This window comes from Lepisosteus oculatus, chromosome 25 (genome assembly GCF_040954835.1).
Source record: "Lepisosteus oculatus isolate fLepOcu1 chromosome 25, fLepOcu1.hap2, whole genome shotgun sequence".
Taxonomy (NCBI): domain Eukaryota; kingdom Metazoa; phylum Chordata; class Actinopteri; order Semionotiformes; family Lepisosteidae; genus Lepisosteus; species Lepisosteus oculatus.
The window spans coordinates 2,834,759-2,854,808 of record NC_090720.1 but is presented as its reverse complement, the minus strand read 5'-3'; the positions used below and the strand labels follow the sequence as shown (position 1 = coordinate 2,854,808).

Genomic DNA, 20,050 nt, shown 5'->3' with positions numbered 1-20,050 from the left:
ATTCTTGAAAATAAAATTTAGTTTTATCGTTTGACATTCTGCACTAGCTTATGTGACCTGATCTGGTGTAATTTTGTTGTTAGATATATGCTGGGCTTAAAAATGTAACCAAATTATCTCAATAGCAGCCATCGGTGTACCAGCTTTGGTACCAAAGATCATAAACAGATTACTTATGATAAGTTAGTTCATTCGGCCTGTTGAACATTTTTTAACATTATTGAAAATAAAAAGAATGATATACCAGGTGGTCTTATCTTGCAATTGACATTGACATTGACAAAGGCTGTCTATTTCAAATGATGCTCTCATTTTAGAGATTTGGAAAGAAACTGTTTGAAGGGTTTTACATTTCACATTTAAAATGATGGTGATGTTTTGTTAGTAATTCATTTTACATTAAAATCAGTGACCTAGTTTTTTTCTATTCTCCTGATAAAAAAGTTACCTGTTTGTATAAAAAGGTGCAGTTGTATTTTCTCGTTAGTCTCCAGTTTTCCCAGCCAGCAGTGCTGGTGTTTGTTTAGTGGACACCTATGGCAGGTGTATTGTAATGTGGCAGTGCTGACTGAGGCCCAGTCTGGCTATGGCTGGTGTTGTCCAGGGTAGAGGTGCAGATTGATTGTGTAATAAAGTATTGTGATGAATAAAATGTGTTATATATCTTAGAGGTGCCTGAGGTGCCTTTTAGAGCTGTAGAATATTGATCATCCTGAACTCCAGACTATTGATCACTCTGAGCTCCAGAATATTGATCATCCTGAATTCCAGACAATTGATCACTCTGAGCTCCAGAATATTGATCATCCTAAACTCCGCACTATTGATCACCCTAAGCACCAGAATGTTGATCATCCTGAAATCCAGACTATTGATCACCCTGAGCTGCAGATTATTAATGCATAACAGTGTGGAGACTGGTGAAGCATCCTGCTCTCCTTAACATGTGGCTGATATATTTTTAATCTTGTGAATTCTTTGGAGTACGTGATTCCCAAACGAAATTATGTGCTGAGTGTTTTTTTATTGATTTGGGTTAATAATAATTTCATTTTGCGTTTCATTAACAACTCGCCGATTGTTTCAGAGTCTGATGCCCTTGCCTTCTTCCAAGGACAAAGATGATGTAATCCCTTAATCTCATGCTTCACTGGCAGTTTACCTTTTTGTATATTAGAGTGATTTATTTTAATTTCATCGCATTAAATGTTCTTTGATTCTACACAAAGCATTTTTTTCCAAATTACTCTTGACATCTTGAGTATAACATGAAGCATTACTTTGCCAGTGATGTAAGTCTTTTTCTACTTGATTACAATGTAAAGGGTTTTGTTAATGCTGTTTTTGCATTTTGCAGATTGCAGAGTCTGGAAAAAAGTTGGACCATTTCAAATAGCAAGGCTTTTAACAAACTCAGTACTGTTGTGTAGAGAGAATTGCTATATCAGGATTATACTATTACTTTAACATGAAGCACCTACTTTAAATTAGAATCACGTGATCGGTGCATTTTTGCCAAGTCCTTCCCGTGCCATTTTTTTGTTTGTTAGAACATTGATAATTTGGTATATATGTCTGTGCTGAAAAACTTGAACTTAAGTTGCAAAAGCATACCATTCAGCATATTAGTACATTACAGGGATAATCTAACTGCAGAACCTGACACAACTACATAGCATTTAAAAAAAATCCTTTTTATATTTTTCCTGTTTTATTCCTTGAGAATAGTATTTCTCACAGTCTTTGGTCTTGGCGCCTTCCCAGACTGGTGGCAGAGGGCGGTCCTGAGTCTGTGCACAGCTCTTCACTGTGACCTGTATGTGCTCTTGCCCTGCAGGTGGCGCTGTGGACACTAGGGCAGCAGGTGGCTAGCACTGGATACGTGGTGGAGCCCTATCGCAAATACCCCTCGCTGCTGGAGGTGCTACTCAACTTCCTGAAGACCGAGCAAAACCAGGGTATCAGGAGAGAGGTACTGATCTCGGTAGATTCGGGTCCTAAAATAACCTGTTGCAGTCTACTGCCATTATCTGTAAGGGTATCCATGCTTTCGTTTGACATTCCAGATTGGAATAAGAAAACGTCTAGTTCAGCTCTAGACTCATTCACATTTTTTTAAAGAAACGGATAGGACCTCCCTGAAATATTCTACCAGGGCATTGCACTGTTTTTTCTAGTTACGCCAGTGACTAATAAACCGTTAGTGGCAAATGTGGTAATGGGATGTATTGATGGATTTCTAATGGGAGATGTGTGGCTTGGCTTCCAATGTCCTGCAGTTTCTTCTTCTTCGCCCTTCGTGACGGATTGGCTCTGCTGTTTCCACAGGCCATACGGGTCCTCGGTCTCCTTGGAGCCCTGGATCCCTACAAGCACAAGGTGAACATCGGGATGATTGATCAGTCCAGGGACGCCTCGGCGGTCAGCCTCTCCGAATCCAAGTCTAGCCAGGATTCCGGTATGCATTCTTGGGGAAACGCTTAACGATCACCTTGGTGCGCAGCTAGGGATGCTTCTCTGTCGTTAGGACCCGGATCCAGTGGAGTGTAGAATAATGGAGCTGTTTACACATGCAGAAGCACTCAAACCGCTGAGGTTTCAGGTCGAGACAAAGTGAACTCGAGGTTCTGACTGTAAGTATTTTTCCTTGAGGCTGGGGGGGCTCCATGCAACCCGGATTTCCAAGGTAAGTTAACCTTGTAAAAGTCACGCACTTGGCACCTGCTGCGTCGGCTCGTTTCTCACACGGCCCTGAACAGTGGAAATCAAAGAAACTGTCCATGTTACAAAGTTTGTTTTCGGATTTAAACCCATTAACGTGCTTTGGCAAACATAAACCATTCCTGTTTGCAGTGAAACTTATAATTAGGCTTTTTTCCTCGCTGTATGGAGGCCTTAAAACAGCACCTTCGTTGTCAACAGCCGTGGTGCATATTGCTATTTTTCTAGCCGTAATTAATCATGATTGCAGGATATAATATGTACATTCCTGTAGCACGTTACAGCAAGATCCTTTTGTGTGTTTTTGTGTTGAGGTTAGCTGGAGTGTAATATTCTGCACTAAATCAATCTGACATTCGGCTTTCATTGAGGATGGGGTGTGTCATTAAGACTTAAAGGGTGGGGGCTGCCGGAAGGTAAAAATCGGGGTGAACCGGACGTGTTTCGGCCCCCTTGATCTGATCGGAACGGCCTGAGGCCCTGGCGGCTCCAGATACAGCCCATGCACTTGCTCACCTTCCGCGTGTGAGGGATGGAGGGATAATGGCTTTAGCAGCATCGCTCCATAAAGAGGAGCAAGGAGGCCAAAACAAATCTCTTCGTTCAGGTGTCTGGTTACAGGGACAGCGAGCTCAGGGCCTCTGGGTAATGCAATCGCTCTCAGCAGTTTTGTAGACTGTTGTTCCTGACCTGCTGGCTCTCCTGCGAGTTTTAATATAGGACACTGTATTCTCTGTGATGCGCAGGGGTCTCCTGTCTCGTGTGTATCCCTGCTGCACAGCTGGTTACCTACCCACTAAGCTGCCTGGTGCTTCTGATCGTTGCTGAGAGTCTGAGGGAATGTGGTCTGGAACTGGTGGCATCCCAGGCCAGAGAGAACAGTGGACTAACTATCCCAAATTCAATTGAAACTGAATTAAAAAGCACTTCGCCTACAGTGGGGGCGGGGGGCGCTGAGGATGAACCGGTAGTGGAAGGTTTTGAAGCCACAGACTATGTTTTTGTTTCCATTTTTTATCGTGACTTTATTGAGTTTTTTGAGTGTTTATGAGTATAGTTGTCTGTCCAGAGTAATTGGATAAGAGGAGGTCATTCAGCCCGTCTGGCCTGTTTGTTCGTCACTGTTTCCACCAGATTGTATCCTTTACCTTCCTGTGCTTTACTATACTTCACTCTGCTTTTTCGTAATGTATTGAGTAAACGTTTCCGAAAACTCTGAATAATGGGCCTGTGACACCTTGTACATGGTCTACATTAATTTTGAAAAGTGAATCTATAATAAATATCTCAGATTAGGTTGCCTAAGGCCCTGAATATGGCCTTAAGGACTTAATTCTAAAATGCTTCTGATGTCAGTGACTCGAAACATTCTCATTTGACGTTATTTATTTTTACAGTTACCTGTCTCCACGGTCATTTTATCCCTTGCTTAGCCTACAGTAATATTTTTGTTCTGAAGACAGTCGACATATGGCTGCTTTAACCAAAACGCTTATTATAGCACATTCTGTGTAACATCACGCTGCCAAAAGGGTCGCGGTTTACCACTGGACCACCAGTGCAGACTGGCTGCCCTCGCAGATGAGATTGCTTTCTTCCCGAACATTTCCAGTTTCCAGTGCATCCATTGGTGCTCTGGCTCGCCGTCCTTGGTGTCTGCAGGATGAGCTGTGTGACCTGTGTAGTCCCCAGGGCTGCCTTGTTGTCTTGGGCGTTTCGGCCTTTGTGATGTCAAATCTAATTAGGGAGTAGTAGAGCAAAGTGTAGAGGGCAGGGAGGGGAAGTCTGTCTGAAAAAGACAGGCCTGGTCAATCAGCAGCTGCTAAAGGTACAGTATAAGGGCAAAGGGGAAGAAGGCAGCAGTTCTACCGGTGTTAAGCTGGGAGTCCAACTGTAGGAGCTGGACGCTGTGAAGGTTTATTCAGGGAGCACAAAAGACTGCAGGCGTTCTTCACACCTCGGGGGACTCGGCACCCACACCCCAATATCTTGAAAGAAAGGGCTTCGTGGTCCTGGATGTGATGCCTGAGACATTACACGTGCTCGAGGTCTCGTGTTGTGAAACCACTCGAAAACGGATCGCCCCTTTACAGAGCCAGAGCTCTGCTCGTCACTGTAATTCCTCCCGTTAAGAGGCTGTTTCTGGCACACAGAGCTTTGGTGCAGGCTAGAAATCAAATCGGTCCACAGTGTGCAATCCATGGTAATTTAAGTTAATACTGTGAAGTTTCCCTAATGAGCTAGTTGCACATGTTTGGAACTGATGTTTTTACTTCATGAATTCCTTTAAATGAATATATTTCATAGCAGTCTAGTATTCCTCTGTTGACTTTTTATTATTTGAAAATGTAGTCAACAATCCCTAGGCAAATGTGTTTAATATCAGCAATCAGTTTCAGTTTCTTCTTAACAGCTGTCTTTTGTTCCAAATTTCTTTTCAGAAATTAAAAAAGCATGAATTGATTAACTTAGCTGTGAAATGGAAGGCTACTGCTTTCTAAGGCAGTAGGAATTCTTGTGGCTGTCATTAGGTAGTGACATCGGTTGCTTGGTATTGGTAAAATTGGTGAAGGTCCGCAGCAAATCACTGGAGCACATTAGAGAAGCCTAAATACCTTTTACAAACAGAGTGTGGTTAAGAAGGCCAAGAGCATTATCAAGTGTGTGACACACCCCCTTACATTGGGAGTATTTACACTGGGAGATGGCTCTGTGTCCCCAGGTGTAACAGTACTAGACTCAGGAAATATTACACCCCCTCTGCAGTCTCACTATCAGTATGCAATGTAAAAATAACTCCTAAAGCACTATTGCACTGTAGTCTTTGCTGGTGACGTTTGTCGTGTTGGTTTCTGCCCTAAAACAAATGTCCCCCAGGAGATGATAAAGCTTGAAGTGAATTGAATGAAAGCCCTCAGTGAGACTCTTGAAAGCCAGGCCTGAGCGGCCAGACCATGGGCTCGAGTCATGCGCTCTGTCTTTCAGCCGACTACAGCACCAGCGAGATGCTCGTCAACATGGGGAACCTGCCCCTGGACGAGTTCTACCCAGCCGTTGCCATAGTGACGCTGATGCGCATTCTGCGGGACCCGTCCCTGTCCAATCACCACACCATGGTCGTGCAGGCCGTCACCTTCATCTTCAAGTCTCTGGGGCTGAAGTGCGTGCAGTTCCTGCCCCAGGTCATGCCAACCTTCCTCAACGTCATCCGCGTCTGTGACGCCAACATCAGAGAGGTAGGGTCTCACACTGGGTTAAATACACATTTCACCCGCCACCCTGATCAGACCACATGGGAACAAAAATATGGGCTCTTCCTAAAGCGCCCATTTAAATCCGCCCAGCCAGCGAGTTGAGAAAGTTCATTGGCACAGATTCTGATGTGCTTTGAAGATGAAAATGAAAGATCCATGGTGAAGGTTAAGGTTACCACAGAAGTGTTTTCTGAAACAGTATACATAGATCCATCTGGCCGTCTGGTACCAGACAGCTGCCTATTCCTGGTGTGTGGCCCGGCAGCTATGTGCCGTACTGGCAAGAGTAGGGAGCAAGGCCAGATTACACTCTGGAAGAGACGTCAGACCAGCGTAGGGCCTGCTCACACATCCACAGAGGAACAGTTTCTAGACACCTGTCAGCCTAGCCTGCATGTCATGGGGAAGTGGGAGAAAATCAGTGCACCTGAAGAAACCCCAGGCTGACAAAGGGGAACATGCAAACTCCACACAGAATCAGTCCGGTTTTGAACCCAGGATCCAAGAGCTTTGAGGCAGCACCTTTCCACTTTTTTTCTCGCTGATGCAAAACCCTAATTGTTAATTCTGTTACATGTCTACTGTTCATGCAGTCCTCCATCTGATCTGGTGCCCTGGATGTATCTGGTTTAGTTAGTTGTTGTGCCACCTTTTTTATAATTCAAAATTTAGGTCGTATGATAAAAACATCAGAGTAGTAACTTAGTAGTTATTTTTCCAGTTTTAGACTGAGTTACAGTCCCAGTTTTGCAGTAAATTGTCAGGCGGTCCTGGACTTCAAGAGTTCAAGTCCTCTCAGGGCTGCAGGTCTGGGTGCTTGTTTGCATCTGTCCCACTTCTTATATCATTCACTTTTGAAAAGATATTTCATGCCTACTTGTTACATGCACCTGGTGTTTTATCTTAAGGGATTAGACTCAATACGTCTTTCTGCAGATAGGTTATAACTAATTGGAGTTGGCATAACCTGCTGCCAAGTTTAGTAAGACCTTGTAATTTTCTTAACTTCAATTAAGGTATAAGAGATTTTGGAAACAGTCGTAAATATTAATTGTATAATGTATGCAATTACTTCACACACAGAATGTAACCATTAGGCAATTCAAAACTCTGTGATTTAATACTATCTACTGCTGACTGGGATTATGTTGAGCTAAATGTTATGTGTTTGATTTATGAACCCTAAAATTGGTCTCTGCATTTCAGACTTCCAATTGGTCGCAGTTTCATCCTGAGCTTATTTTTAATGTCTTTGTATTTGGGGTGTTTCCGTTTTAAGAAACAAGATTTATTCTCTCTATATGTAAGCATTAAAATTATTTTCCCTTATTACAGTCACAGTCACAGGTTGCTCTTACTGTTGTGAACTCATACCGGCAATAAACCTGCTGTTTATGATATAGATTTAGCCAATAGCACTTGTATTATTTTGATTGAAACCACATGTGCAAATTTCTGCAAGACTGGCTGACTTTTTACTGCCTGTCTAATAATGTTTTTTTTTTCCTGTCGGTGCACTTACTGTATAGGTACATTGTGTATATTTATGAAGAACTGCAGTTTGTCCTGTCTCTTTATTTTTCTTGGGGTAACCCCCAGGTGGAATGGTATCATTTTGTCTGTCCTGCTTTGTGGCCACGAGGAGCCTGTGTTGGTGTTCATGCCATTGACCCGAACAGTAATATGTTTTTGTGACTTTTTTTGTTCCTTTTTAGTTTTTGTTCCAGCAACTGGGAATGCTGGTGTGCTTTGTGAAAATACACATCAGGCCCTACATGGATGACATCTTCACCCTCATCAGAGTGAGTATCATTCAATTCATGAAAATTTATCTCTTTTGCAAGAACATAAGAAGGTTCCAAACAATAAGGAGAGGGTATTGGCTTCAGCAAAAATGGTTGTGGCTTGTATACAATCATTATTATTATTTTTAGTAGTATGCTAGTAGTAGTTGTATTATTAGTATTATTAATAATAGTACAGTCTTACACTTGCATAGCACTTTTCTGGACGCTCCACTCAAAGTGCTTCCAGGGTATTGGGGACACTTCTCCACCACCACCAGTGTGGTGCCACTACACTCTCCACACACCAGCTGGGGAGGAGAGCAGAGTGACGAAGCCAGTTCAGAGATGGGGATTACGAGGAGGCCATGATTGGAAAAGGCCAGGGGGAAATTTTGAATTGGACGCCAGGGTAATACCTCTACTTTTTTTGAGAAGCACTCCGGGGTTTTCAATAACCAGAGAGAATCAGCAACTCGGTTTCAGGTCAAACTGGAGGTTCAGCGCCTTTTTTACAGTACACTGTCCCCATCGCTATACTGTGCATTAGGACCCACACAGACCACAGGGTTGAGCACCTACTGGTCCCATTAACACCTCTTCCAGCACCAACCTTAGCTTTCCCAGGAGGTCTAAATAAACGTATATTGTTTTGAATACATTTTTTATAAATGTTTAAATAAGGTACTAAGGAAGACGTATCCGAAAACATATATGTCTGTATGCTGTAGCTCTTTCATGTACAAAATTGAGTGTTCAACTTCCCTCAGTAATTAGTAAGGCCTCTATTTATAAGCAGCCCTGAACAAAAGTTCTTTCTGAAGGTAATATGGAAAAGTATTTATTTGATGCTTTTTAAACCCGCTTTGGCAGGAACATCCGACTCGCTGGGAAAAAAAGAAAGAGTTTGACTGTTCCTGTTTCAGTGCAGAGTGATTTATAATAAAAAATGCAAGCGTAACAGTATCTGAGCCCGAGTGGGAATCAAACAAAGGACCCTTTGTTTTGTTTACTGTCTCCCGAATGTGTTCAGACTGAAAAGGGAATAACGTTTCGATACTGTCATCGCAGAAGAATGCACTGGCTGCTCTTCTCGGTAGACTGAGTGGTCCCAGAGTTGGAATGCAAGGCCTGGTGCAGTAGCCAATGACAGAATACCCCCAAGAGCTGATGCAGTGAAATCAATATTGAATTTTAAGTAGCATCTGGGTAGCCTTGTCCTACTAACGCTTAAGAAACAGAAAAGGAGGAAAAGACCCTTCTTCTGCTTTGGCATGTGCCCATGTGGTGGGGTGTCGTGTAATAGCCAATAAAGCTTCACCCCTGGGAAACATCTGGGAGAGAACTTCCTTTATTGTAACAGCTGCTTACTGTAGATGAGCGTTATCAAATTTAGTCATAAAGGCAGCATTGTACTGCCTGACTTATTTCAAGATTATACGTCAACACCTGGGTTAGCCAAGTCACTAATACAAGCCATAGAGATGTTGTTGTCTTGGGTATCAAACACTTAGGCTTCAGCCAATGAATTCAGATTGCCACAGTTGCAGAATCTCCATCTTGAGTAAGCTCCATTCTGCTGTCTCTGTGTATGAAAGCTGGAGGAGAAAAGAAATGTCTTGCTAACAACACGAGTGAAAATACAAAATGGCAGTCAAGATGAGGCTAATCTCCTTCTCCAGTGCATGAGTCTTCTTATATTACAACATCATGTATATAGAGAAGTGCAAAAATAACTTTCCAGCAGCCATCTGCTCTTTTACCTACCTTGCAGTTCCTATCAAGAAGGATTTTGCGGTCTTGATGTGTCTGAAATCACTGGGGTCCAGAGACGTTTTTATGTCGTATTTATGTTAGTTTAAGACTGTCCAATCCTGGTCTTAGGGGACAGGAGTGTCTGCAGGTCTTTTAGCTCTTTTCTCTGTAGCAGCACCTGAAGAGCTAGAGGGAGCTGAGTAATGAGTTAATGATTAATTCATTGTCAATTCCCATAGCCAACTGAGGTGTTGTTAAGAGGTACAGTGAAAACATGCAGAGACCTGTGCGGTCCAGGACATTCCTGCCCCCGATGTTGTCCATTGCTTGATGCTCATTTTAACCCACCAGGAGTACTGGACCCCAAACAACCCCATGCAGAACACCATCATCCTGCTGATCGAGCAGATCGTGGTGGCCCTGGGAGGGGAGTTCAAGCTGTATCTGCCCCAGCTCATCCCTCACATGCTGAGGGTCTTCATGCATGACAACAGCACGGGCCGCAGCGTCACCATCAAGGTAAGGGGGGCGCTGCTGGAGGTTCGCTTTAGAGCTGCAGCGGGACATTGACACCAGTTACTGTTCTTAGCAAGGTGCACACAGCCGGTCCTGCAAAAGAAGTGCACAGGCCTGAATGCAATGGGTCATATGTTGCTACTGGAAAGGAGTATCTTGTATGTCAAGCAAAGGACTGATACACTCTTGGCTGTAGAGTGAATGACACCTTGGTTCTTATGCTTTTTGGCAGTTATTAATCGCCTATTATCATAATGGATCTTACCAGTTCTGGTAATGTGTCCCAGCTTCACTTTTGATGTCGGAGTGGTTTAAGCATGGCACTAATGCAGTCGAGGATGTCTTCTTCAAAAGTGATTGTGGGCTACTGCACGCGGTCGAGTAGGGACTGGCCATCACTGCGAAGTACTTAACACAGAGACGTTTAAGTCTTGGTTGTGTTAAAGCCATGGAACAGGGTTACCTTGGGCTAAAAATCTCTGTCATACCGGCTGATGGCTCATAATATAATGTAGACAATATTTTTTAAATACTTCATTTAAAGGTGAGCAGCACTGAGGTGTTATTAATGAATATTCTGTGGTAGAATAATACTTACTTGCCTGTAAATAGTGCCTTACAAGTTGGGGGTGGGGGATACCCATTCACCACTGAAATTCTCTTCCCGCATTCTTCCCCCACAGTCCCACCACACAGCACAGGTGCAGGAGAGAAGGATGCTTTAGGGAGGCCAGTATAAATGAGCCCAGAGTGGGAATTAGACCAGATTCTGGGGTTAATAGGAAAACTCTAAGGAGCTTGATAAACCAACAGTCCAGACAGTTTAATGTCTCATCTGAAGGCAAGCCCTTTCTTTGTCATGATGTCTTTGGTCTGGAAATTATAAGTCAGAGGGAAGAGTGCCCCCTACTGCTCTACAACAGCATTTGCAGCAGCATCCTAGCTTTCTGGGAGATCTTCCACCGTGATACAGACCAGGCTTAGCCTTGCTTCTGAAATCTGATGATATCAGGCTACAAGGTTGTAAGGCCCCTACTCAATGTATATATATATATTTCACAGATTTTAGATTAAAAAATGACCTGTGGCAGTTGCAGACAGATGGGAGGCAGATCATAAGAGAATGAGTTGTAAAAGTGATGGACACAACATTTCTCCCAACTGCTTTTTTTGGTACCGATTAAGATATTCAATGCAAACTGCTTTTATAGGTGTCTCATTTTCTGGCTCCGTTGCAGCTCATAAAATATATCTAGAGAAATATTTTGCACATCAAAGAGCAAAAGAAAATTCGGCGTGTCCCACAGCTCGTTAATCATGAGCGAGTGGTGGGCAGGTCCCAGTACAAAGCAGAGGGCATGGAACCAGAAGCAAATGTGAATTTTTCATTTGAACAGAATTACATTATTCACTGGTGCAATATGAAATGTTTTTCTCCGGTATATGATATTCTATATCTACGAAAATACAGCTGCTGCCTGAAAACGATACCTAAGTACTTTTTGAACCTGTGGCAAGGAGTCTGTGGGATTTCATACCGAAGTGCAGTAGAACGGATGGACAAGCTTAAGTCAACTTCCAGCTGAAGGGTTTTTTTTTTGTAGGAAGAAGGAACAATTTCTTTTTTTTTTCTTGACAAGAAACAGAGCATATTTATTAGTTGAGCCTTCTCTGGCAGGAATCAGCCAGATTGGCCAGAAGGGGAAGGGAGGCCATGTGTCACACATGATCTGAGGGTGAGACGAGCGAGTGAACCGACAGATAGCTTCCACTTGTCTTGCGCTTACAGTGCTGGGGGAGCTGGAGTGAACGGTTAAATCCGTGGCTTTGTACTTGGTAAAAATGCTTTTCTTTCAGGTGGGAAAAAAATAAGTTGGAAGTTTGATCATAGCAGACAATCCAGGTGAAGGGAAAAATCTTATTTTTTATGGCTTTTCATGATAAAAAAAACAGGTAGTTGCTCACCCAGATGGCATTCTTGAATACCTTCCAGATGGGGGAGAAGTGTTACAGCTGTCTTGTGTCTGATGGGGTCTTTCTCTCTGCAGTTGCTCAATGCTATTCAGCTGTTTGGTGCCAACCTGGATGATTACCTCCACCTTCTCCTGCCCCCCATTGTGAAGCTGTTTGATGCCCAGGATGTGCCCCTGCAGGCTCGCAAGTCAGTGAACACTTGAAGCACGTCAAGGGCTTGACAACACTGTTGCAGAGTTAGGGGCTCTGTGCTCCTGACCAGAGGGTTGCAGGTTCAAATCCCAGGGGCAGGGGGCATGGCTGCTTTGTGCTTGAGCTAGGTGCCTTTCCCAGATTGCTCCAGCAAACCCATGCAAAAATTTTATTTTATGCAAAAAGCAAGTAGTTGCAACCTCTGAGTTTACTATGGATGAAAGTGCAAACTTTATAAATATTCTGTATTATTTTTAAGGGGAATTGTTAGACCCACCCCAACCCTTCACCTTCTTAGCTGCATCACTAGGACAAAATCTATATTTGTTCTGAAATGTTTCTTTCTATTTTTGCCTTTGTCCGTGTTTGCTGAAGACCCTGTTGTGTCCTGTGGAGAACTCAAGGAAGAAGCTGATGCACATTTTGTTTTGTTTTTTGCTTATCTCCTGAGATTCTATGGCAGTAACACGTGCAAAATATATTTTTCAACCAATTAAAATAATCTCCCACACCTTTCCATATCATGCCAGTTAAAAAACGACATTTTTCGCAAGAATAAATTTCTGTAAAAAAGGATTGAAGAGTTCTCACATGTAGCTGATTATACTTTGACTCCAGCCTTGCTTAAACTCCAAGATCTGATGAGATCAGGTTACAAGGCGGTAAGGCTGGTGTAGAAGTAGCTAATCATTTGTAAACTGATGATGGATCATCTTTTTTATTCAATTTAGGCCTAAGAGTGGTGAGTATGGCCTTTGAAGTTTTAACAAGGCCATGTCTTTATTTCCTCCTCAGGGTTGCTCTGGAGACCCTGGACAGGCTGACGGAGTCTCTAGACTTCACGGATTACGCCTCCAGGATTATCCATCCGATTGTGCGGACACTGGATGGAACACCTGAACTACGCAACACCTCCATGGACACCCTGTCCTCCCTGGTGTTCCAGCTGGGCAAAAAGGTATGTGGGTCGCAGAGCCACCGGGCAAGGCTGTCCAGAGACCTTGCAGTTCACTTTTTCTCTCGTGCGGTCTGACAGGAGCCAGCCAGGCTTATTTTCTGTGCCCCTTCACCCTGGAGCGAAGTAAGGGTACAGTTCACAATACGACCGTCTTCCTCGCTGGATTGTGAGTGGAAGTGCTTAATGCTAGTTTTTTCTTTTTTAAACAAAAGGTCGGAGACAGTCTTTAACTTTGAGGAATTGCTTTTAAGCCCCTATCTTCAGTGTAACAGTAAAGAAAATAGACGTCATCTCTGGGCTGCCTACCCACCAGCACTTCAAGAAGTGTTGCTAGCCCACATCTTCATTAAACCTACCTCATGCCATTCTTACTGAATGGGATAAAGGCCGACCAAGTCATGATTTCACCACATGTGGCTGGTATGAGTGCGGAGAAAATCAGCCCATTAGAAATCAATGATATCACTTTCTTCCTCGCCAGAGAGAAAAGAACAAGCCTCCAGCCCAGACACGTGCAGTCTGGGCCGCCTGTGGGCTGGGAGTCCCTGGCTCCTGTCAAGCAGCAGGGCAGGGGCTTCGCTATGAGATGCCATTCTAATTTATTCGCATGGATGCTCTGATTTATTCATGCGCCGATGCAGTTTTCCACAGTTTTTTTTCAGCTGCTTTTCCAAGCTTCTTGAAAGTGCGCCTCACAGTGTGCCGTAAAAAAAAAACAACAAAACCAAAAACAAGGCCATGTTTCCTTCCATGCACATTGTCTGTTTTTTTTTTCCCCATCAGTACCAAATCTTCATTCCCATGGTGAACAAAGTGATGTTGAAACACAGAATCAATCACCAGCGGTACGACGTTCTCATCTGTCGTATAGTCAAGGTGGGTGCTCTCTCTGGCCGGGGCTCTGCAGGAAAGCGGGCAGTAGCGTAGCGGGAACCCTCGTTTTCATCACTGATGACCTCTCCAGGATAAGACACAGGAGTCCATCCCTGCTGTGTGAGAGAGATGTCTCCAATCCTGGCTCTGGACACCCACATACCTGCTGGTTTTTCTTCCACCTGAGCACACAAGTAATCGAACCCTTCGTAGACCTGATAAGAGGTTTAATTGGAACTCCCTGATTTGGTCTCAGTTCCTAAACGTGTAGGAGATTACGTTTCAGCTGCGGGTTTTTGAACGGAACTTGCAATGTGCAAGCCTTTCAGTGGAAACAAAAACTTGCAAAGGTCCTCACCAGCCAACTGGTCACTTCAGTTTGGGGTTCACTGAAGAAAGGAGCTCAGCAGGTTTGGGGGTTCCCAGGACCAGGACTAGCCTAGACCCAACACTTTGGTTCTTTCAGCCTTCATTATTCATGATTAGAAGGTTCTGTAACCATGATCTGGACCTTTACTGTTATTTCTTGTTTCCCTGGGTGATTGGTGCACACAGGTGTAAGGTGATTTAAAGCAGTGTTATTTCAACCAACCTTGTACCAGGGACCAGCTCCCACTACTATCCCTTTTCCTCACAGGACCACTTACACTACAAATTGGCCAGTTTAATTCACAGAGTAAATAGGAAAGCTACTCACAGTTATCTCAGGGATCAGTCAGCATTCCTTCAAGAGCTCGTCAGTGGAGCAGGGGTTGGGACACATGGATATAAATCCCAATTAAAGGGGTGAAGGAGCACCCCGCTCTGTGGGAAACCTTAGCCGAAATAAGAGTAAGAGAGGTATAAACATGGCACAACCACGTGAAAAATGCCACCTAACCTCACCAGGGCAGACTCTCAGAAGGGCGCGGACCTGTCCATGTTGTGCGGCGTCAGCCAGCACACGAGGTGTGAAGTGTGTGTGATGTGTTGCTCGTAGGGCTACACCTTAGCAGAAGAGGAGGAAGATCCCCTAATTTTCCAGCACCGGCAGCAGAGGGGCAACCAGGGAGACACATTGGTCAGCGGGCCTGTGGAAACCGGGCCTATGAGGAAACTGCATGTCAGCACGTCTGCCTTGCAGAAGGTCAGTGCTTCCTCACTCTGCTGTTGAAAATATTGGCCAGTTTTGAATTTCACATTGTTTGGTGATGTGAATGTTGTTTTACATGACGACTCTTGCTTCGGCTTTGTTTGTATCAGTTATATATAAGTACTCAAAAGCAAGCTCTGGCTGGAGCCTGATGAAAAGGATTAGGGGCTTTTAAATACTAGGAAATTAGTATAGCAATTTAACTAATTGGAACATATCGTAGGAGTTGTTGTTTGCTTGTCAGAAAATGATTTTGTTCATTACGTTAAAACACAATAAACTAAAATGAATTTAATTTGTTGCCCAACCAAAAAACTATGGTGAAAATGCAGACCACTAAAATTAATTGTTCCTTATATCCGCTTCAATGTAAATTGGCCCAGAAGTTTACAAAGGCTTATATATCTTCTTTCTGTTGCCAGGGATATCGCCTGTATACATCAACACAGCTGTTTAGTGCTTAGACAATCTATTTTAAGTAGAATGTTTTGAAGCAGTGCCTTGAGAATGGTTATTATGAGCAGCTATATCATTAGGTTTTTTAAGCATCATCTTGACAATTAATTGGACCCATTCCAGAGCGACTATAGAAGCAACAGATAAACAGTAGAAAACATGCTGTATACACTGCAACTAAACTCCAGAAGTACTAGCACCCTGAGAATATTCTCATTAGTTTGCTGCTGTGGAAATTGTCACAGTTTCATCAGCATTTGGTTTCGTACAGAAAGCCTGGTTAATGGAAGGTGAAAGCTCATCAGCTGTGGCCAGGCACACAAAAGTAAGATAAAGTACCAGCATCAATCTTAGTGACATCTGTGACATTCCTGACAGCTGGTCCTTATTTTACTTGAGCAGTTGGCAGTATCCAAATTGTTTTAAGTCTCGCAGCCTGTTTGTATTTTCACTTGCGTTTGATGCCTTCTACCGCCAGCTGAGACTAAGGAAAGGATAAATTAAAAAAAGCCAATGACTGAAAACCTTAAAACATGTTTTATTAAACTTGACGAGAGACATGCTCAAGCGCTCGTTAGCGGTCGCTGGGTCTTATTGAAGACCCCGTCATGTGTTGCTGGAGGTCGCCGACGAGCAGGAGGATGGTGAAGGGGAGTGTACGATCCCCACTGGGAAAGAGCGGAGCCTGCAATGTGCGTTTCGTCTTTGAACGTGGGGCCTTGGCGGTGACTCTCGGTGACTCGGCGGGCTCTCCGAGAGATGCCGCCTAGTTTTCTACGCAATAGCTCTTAATCTGTTCAACGCATCCTGCTGTTTGTCTCCCTGCCGCTGGCTGGGGTCTAGAACCTCCTAGATAGTGATTTGATCATCTCCTCCTCGCTCCCAGCAGCAGCCTGACCCTGGTCACATTGACTTTACTCCAGCCTCAAGAATTCGGTGTCCGTTGCTTTAGAGGTCCAATTAATTTCAAGACTGAATTAACCCAGGCGTAGTACTTATTGTTGTCCCTTGCTCCTCCTGCTTTAAATAAAAGACCGCGGAGGTGTTTCAGGTCACTGGGCCACGCTGTGGTCCAGTTTAGTTCCCCCCTCTGTCCCCTCAGGCCAGGATAGGTCCTCCATGCTCTTCTGGAAGGAGCTCCAAGCACGCTTGATATTACAGCTAAGCCTGTCTGCCGCTCTGTTAGGATAGAGAAGGCAGCAGGAGAGGAAAACCCTGACTGATTTTGTTTATCTGGGGTGGCGGGTGGTTTCAGGCATGGGGGGCTGCCAGGAAGGTGTCCAAGGATGACTGGCTGGAGTGGCTTCGGCGGCTGAGTGTGGTCCTGCTGAAGGAGTCCTCCTCCCCAGCTCTGCGCTCCTGCTGGTCGCTGGCTCAGACCTACATCCCTCTGGCCAGGTAAGCGCCTGAGCCTAATCCCCAACTATGAACTGGCTTCATCACTCTGCTCTCCTCCCCACTGAGAGCTGGTGTGTTTGTGAATGTACTGGTGCACTATGGCTGCTGTCGCATCATCCAGGTGGGGCTGCACACTGGTGGTGGTGGAGGGGATCCCCATTGCTTTACTGTAATGATTTCCAGTTTCCTTTTTGTTCATGGCTTTCAGCTGGACATACGGTATGCTGTATAAATCCAAGGTTTCTTTGAGGGGGGTGAGACCCTGCCACTGAGCTAGCTAAGCTCCTGAAGATCTGTTTACGATTGTAGACGGGTGATGCTGTCGGTGAGGGATGTGCCTCTCCTCCAGGTGGCGCTGACCCTCTTGCTCAGGGCTGTGTTGCCTGTGACGCTGTCAGAAGACGAGCAGCTGGAAGATGCAGAGCTCAGAAAAAAAACTTGAATGGGCGATTCTAGAATGAATGTATGCTGGATCTCACCCTCAATAGCTGGTCTTTATCTATGGTTTAAAGTATAAAACCATCATGGATTATTCAGATTTTTTTGATCTTGTTTTAATCATCAACACCTTTGAAAAGTGTGTGAAAGTGGCTCAGTTCTGTAAATGGGCAGCACAGGTCATTAAGGCCATGGAGATTGGATAGGTCCTCCATGCCCTTCTGGAAGAAGAACGTGCAGAAGCGTCTGGCACTGGAGATGTGCACCACTGCGCTCACCCCTGCCCGTCTCTCCCCGGCAGGGACCTGTTCAACGCAGCCTTCCTGTCGTGCTGGTCGGAGCTGAGCGAGGACCAGCAGGACGAGCTGATCCGCAGCATCGAGCTGGCCCTCACCTCGCAGGACATCGCCGAGGTCACGCAGACGCTCCTCAACCTGGCCGAGTTCATGGAGCACAGCGACAAGGTGACCGCCGTGGCCCTCGCCCGAGAGCCGTCAGAGTGTCTGGGCTCCGCAGAGAGTACCAGCGGATTGTGACCGCCACATGCAGTGTCTTCAGCCCCGGTCCAGCTGATCAGACTGTCCACGCCCTATCAGCTGTTGATGAACCAAACAAGCCATCTCTTCGATTATAGAATTATTGATGAAGAGGACTCAAATTTTAGTCTCATATTATTTCTAAGTGACTTAAATTGACGAATCACCTGTTTAATTGGTCGCAGTGGAAGCATCCTTTTCTTCCCACTTCGTCCGAGTCAGGGTCTCGGGGGAGCCAGTGCCTGTCGCAAGGCGGGGTACACCCTGGACGGCCCGGTCCATCTCGGGGCACGCCCACCCCGGGGCCAGTGTTTCCAGAAGCAAATGAGTGTTCCCTCATGTGTTTGGGCTGTGGGAGGAAACTGGAGCCCCCACACATGCGTTCCTTTCCCCAGAAATAGATGGATTGTAGTTTGAATTTGGTCATGGTGTTTTTTTCTTTTAATGACTCCTTTCAAATATTGTACAAAAGGTAAAAGATCTTCAGTTTTCTCAAGATCTTTCCCAGCGCGAGCGCCTGTCACACTTTCTCAGACACTCCAGTCCTGCATGTTCTTGACTTGTAAACACTGTGGTTTATGGGGCTTCTTTATTGGCGGGCAAGCAATTCATAATAAGCCCTGCAGCATCTAATTAAAAAAAGAAATGTGTATTTTTAGAGTCAGGTTTCTCTAGAGTATGGTAATAAGAGGAAAGACATGAGAGTGCTCTTTCAGTACTCTTTACAAATGAGTTATTTTGGTTAGTCTTAAAACTCACAAAAGACATGCATAAGACCTTCTGATAGAAACCATTTATTGAAAATGCCACATCACTGAAATGCTCTTTGAAAACTGTTCAAGACGCAAAATAAAAAGTGGTTTATTAAACTTAACTCTGTGAAAAAAAAATTGCTTACAGCTGACATGCATATTTCTTTCCTCAAATGCTCAGCCAAATGGCTTGTCAGCCTCAGTGTGCTTTTTTTCCCGACAAGCCACATATCCGCACCTTAATTATTTGTTCAATGGAATCAACCGCCTGGCTTAAACTGGGAAACAAGTGACAAATTCCTTTGTGATTTGGGAAATGACTAGTTCAGTCATTAAATTCGTTCATGCTGGCATTGAGGTACATTTACAAATGATATCTGTTCATATACTGTACATACGTGGGTCAATTTTACTTTCCATTGTTACCTGGCACTGTTTTATGTTACATGCAATGAATACTTTCTAGCACAATAAGGCTTTAGTAACCGTTGAGGATAAAGTGCAGTTACTTATTTATTTGTAATGGAAGAATCCAAACAGATTATAGAACCTGGATATACTATCCAGGAAAGACAGGTAGCACGAGTTGCTTAGTACTGGTCTTTATTTGGTCAGTGTTGCAATTTTAACAAGTCAAGATGATTTAAACTGCACCGAGAACCTAGAAGGTTTAATTGCATTAAAATGTTTTATCAGATGGCAGGCAAACCTATCTCTACGCAAAAGTATCTCTACCGTACGTCAGTGTAACCGCACTGACTTGGTATCGTTCACACCCAGTCGGAGCCAGCTGGTGTCCAGGGAGCAGGACTGCAGGAGGAGCCCGGGCAGGGAGTGGTGCGGGCTGTAGCAGGGGAGGAAGGGTAGCGTGGGAAGACCGACCGAGCCTCTGACCTCTGTCCCGTGCAGGGCCCGCTGCCGCTGAGGGACGACAATGGCATCGTGCTCCTGGGGGAGAGGGCAGCCAAGTGCCGTGCCTACGCCAAGGCCCTGCACTACAAGGAGCTGGAGTTCCAGAAGGGCCCGTCGCCCCTCATCCTGGAGTCCCTCATCAGGTAAGGGGCGGGGATGTGAGGTGTCGCTCTCCCGGGAGAGGCGGGCAGTTCGGAGGAAGCTCAGCCTGCGTTCCGGTCTGTTTGGTTGTTCCGAGCTGGTAGATCCGGGGAAACGTCTTTCCTGAAGGAGCTGAGGGGAATGGAGGAGGGAGGGCTTCCTGATTTCTGTCTGAGCAAGGCTGGGGGATCTTTTTGCGAAAATGGACGAGGCTGCCCTGTGCCCGTCAGGAGGAGCCGGGGGTCATTGGCACTTGTG

The 20,050-nt window shown here is 44.8% G+C and overlaps 1 protein-coding gene across 3 annotated transcripts in view; it reads left to right on the top strand.

Moving 5' to 3' along the window:
- mtor (mechanistic target of rapamycin kinase) overlaps nt 1-20,050 on the top strand; it is a 97,950-nt gene that overhangs the window by 12,651 nt on the left and 65,249 nt on the right. For all 3 annotated transcript variants that reach the window (XM_015337039.2, XM_069183917.1, XM_006642082.3), the window contains 12 exons: nt 1,838-1,972; nt 2,329-2,458; nt 5,707-5,957; nt 7,691-7,777; nt 9,866-10,033; nt 12,079-12,191; nt 12,992-13,154; nt 13,938-14,030; nt 15,007-15,153; nt 16,871-17,013; nt 17,753-17,915; nt 19,649-19,794. In XM_015337039.2, the coding sequence (XP_015192525.2) occupies nt 1,838-1,972; nt 2,329-2,458; nt 5,707-5,957; nt 7,691-7,777; nt 9,866-10,033; nt 12,079-12,191; nt 12,992-13,154; nt 13,938-14,030; nt 15,007-15,153; nt 16,871-17,013; nt 17,753-17,915; nt 19,649-19,794 (1,739 nt within the window). The remainder of the gene's footprint in view (nt 1-1,837; nt 1,973-2,328; nt 2,459-5,706; nt 5,958-7,690; nt 7,778-9,865; nt 10,034-12,078; nt 12,192-12,991; nt 13,155-13,937; nt 14,031-15,006; nt 15,154-16,870; nt 17,014-17,752; nt 17,916-19,648; nt 19,795-20,050) is intronic.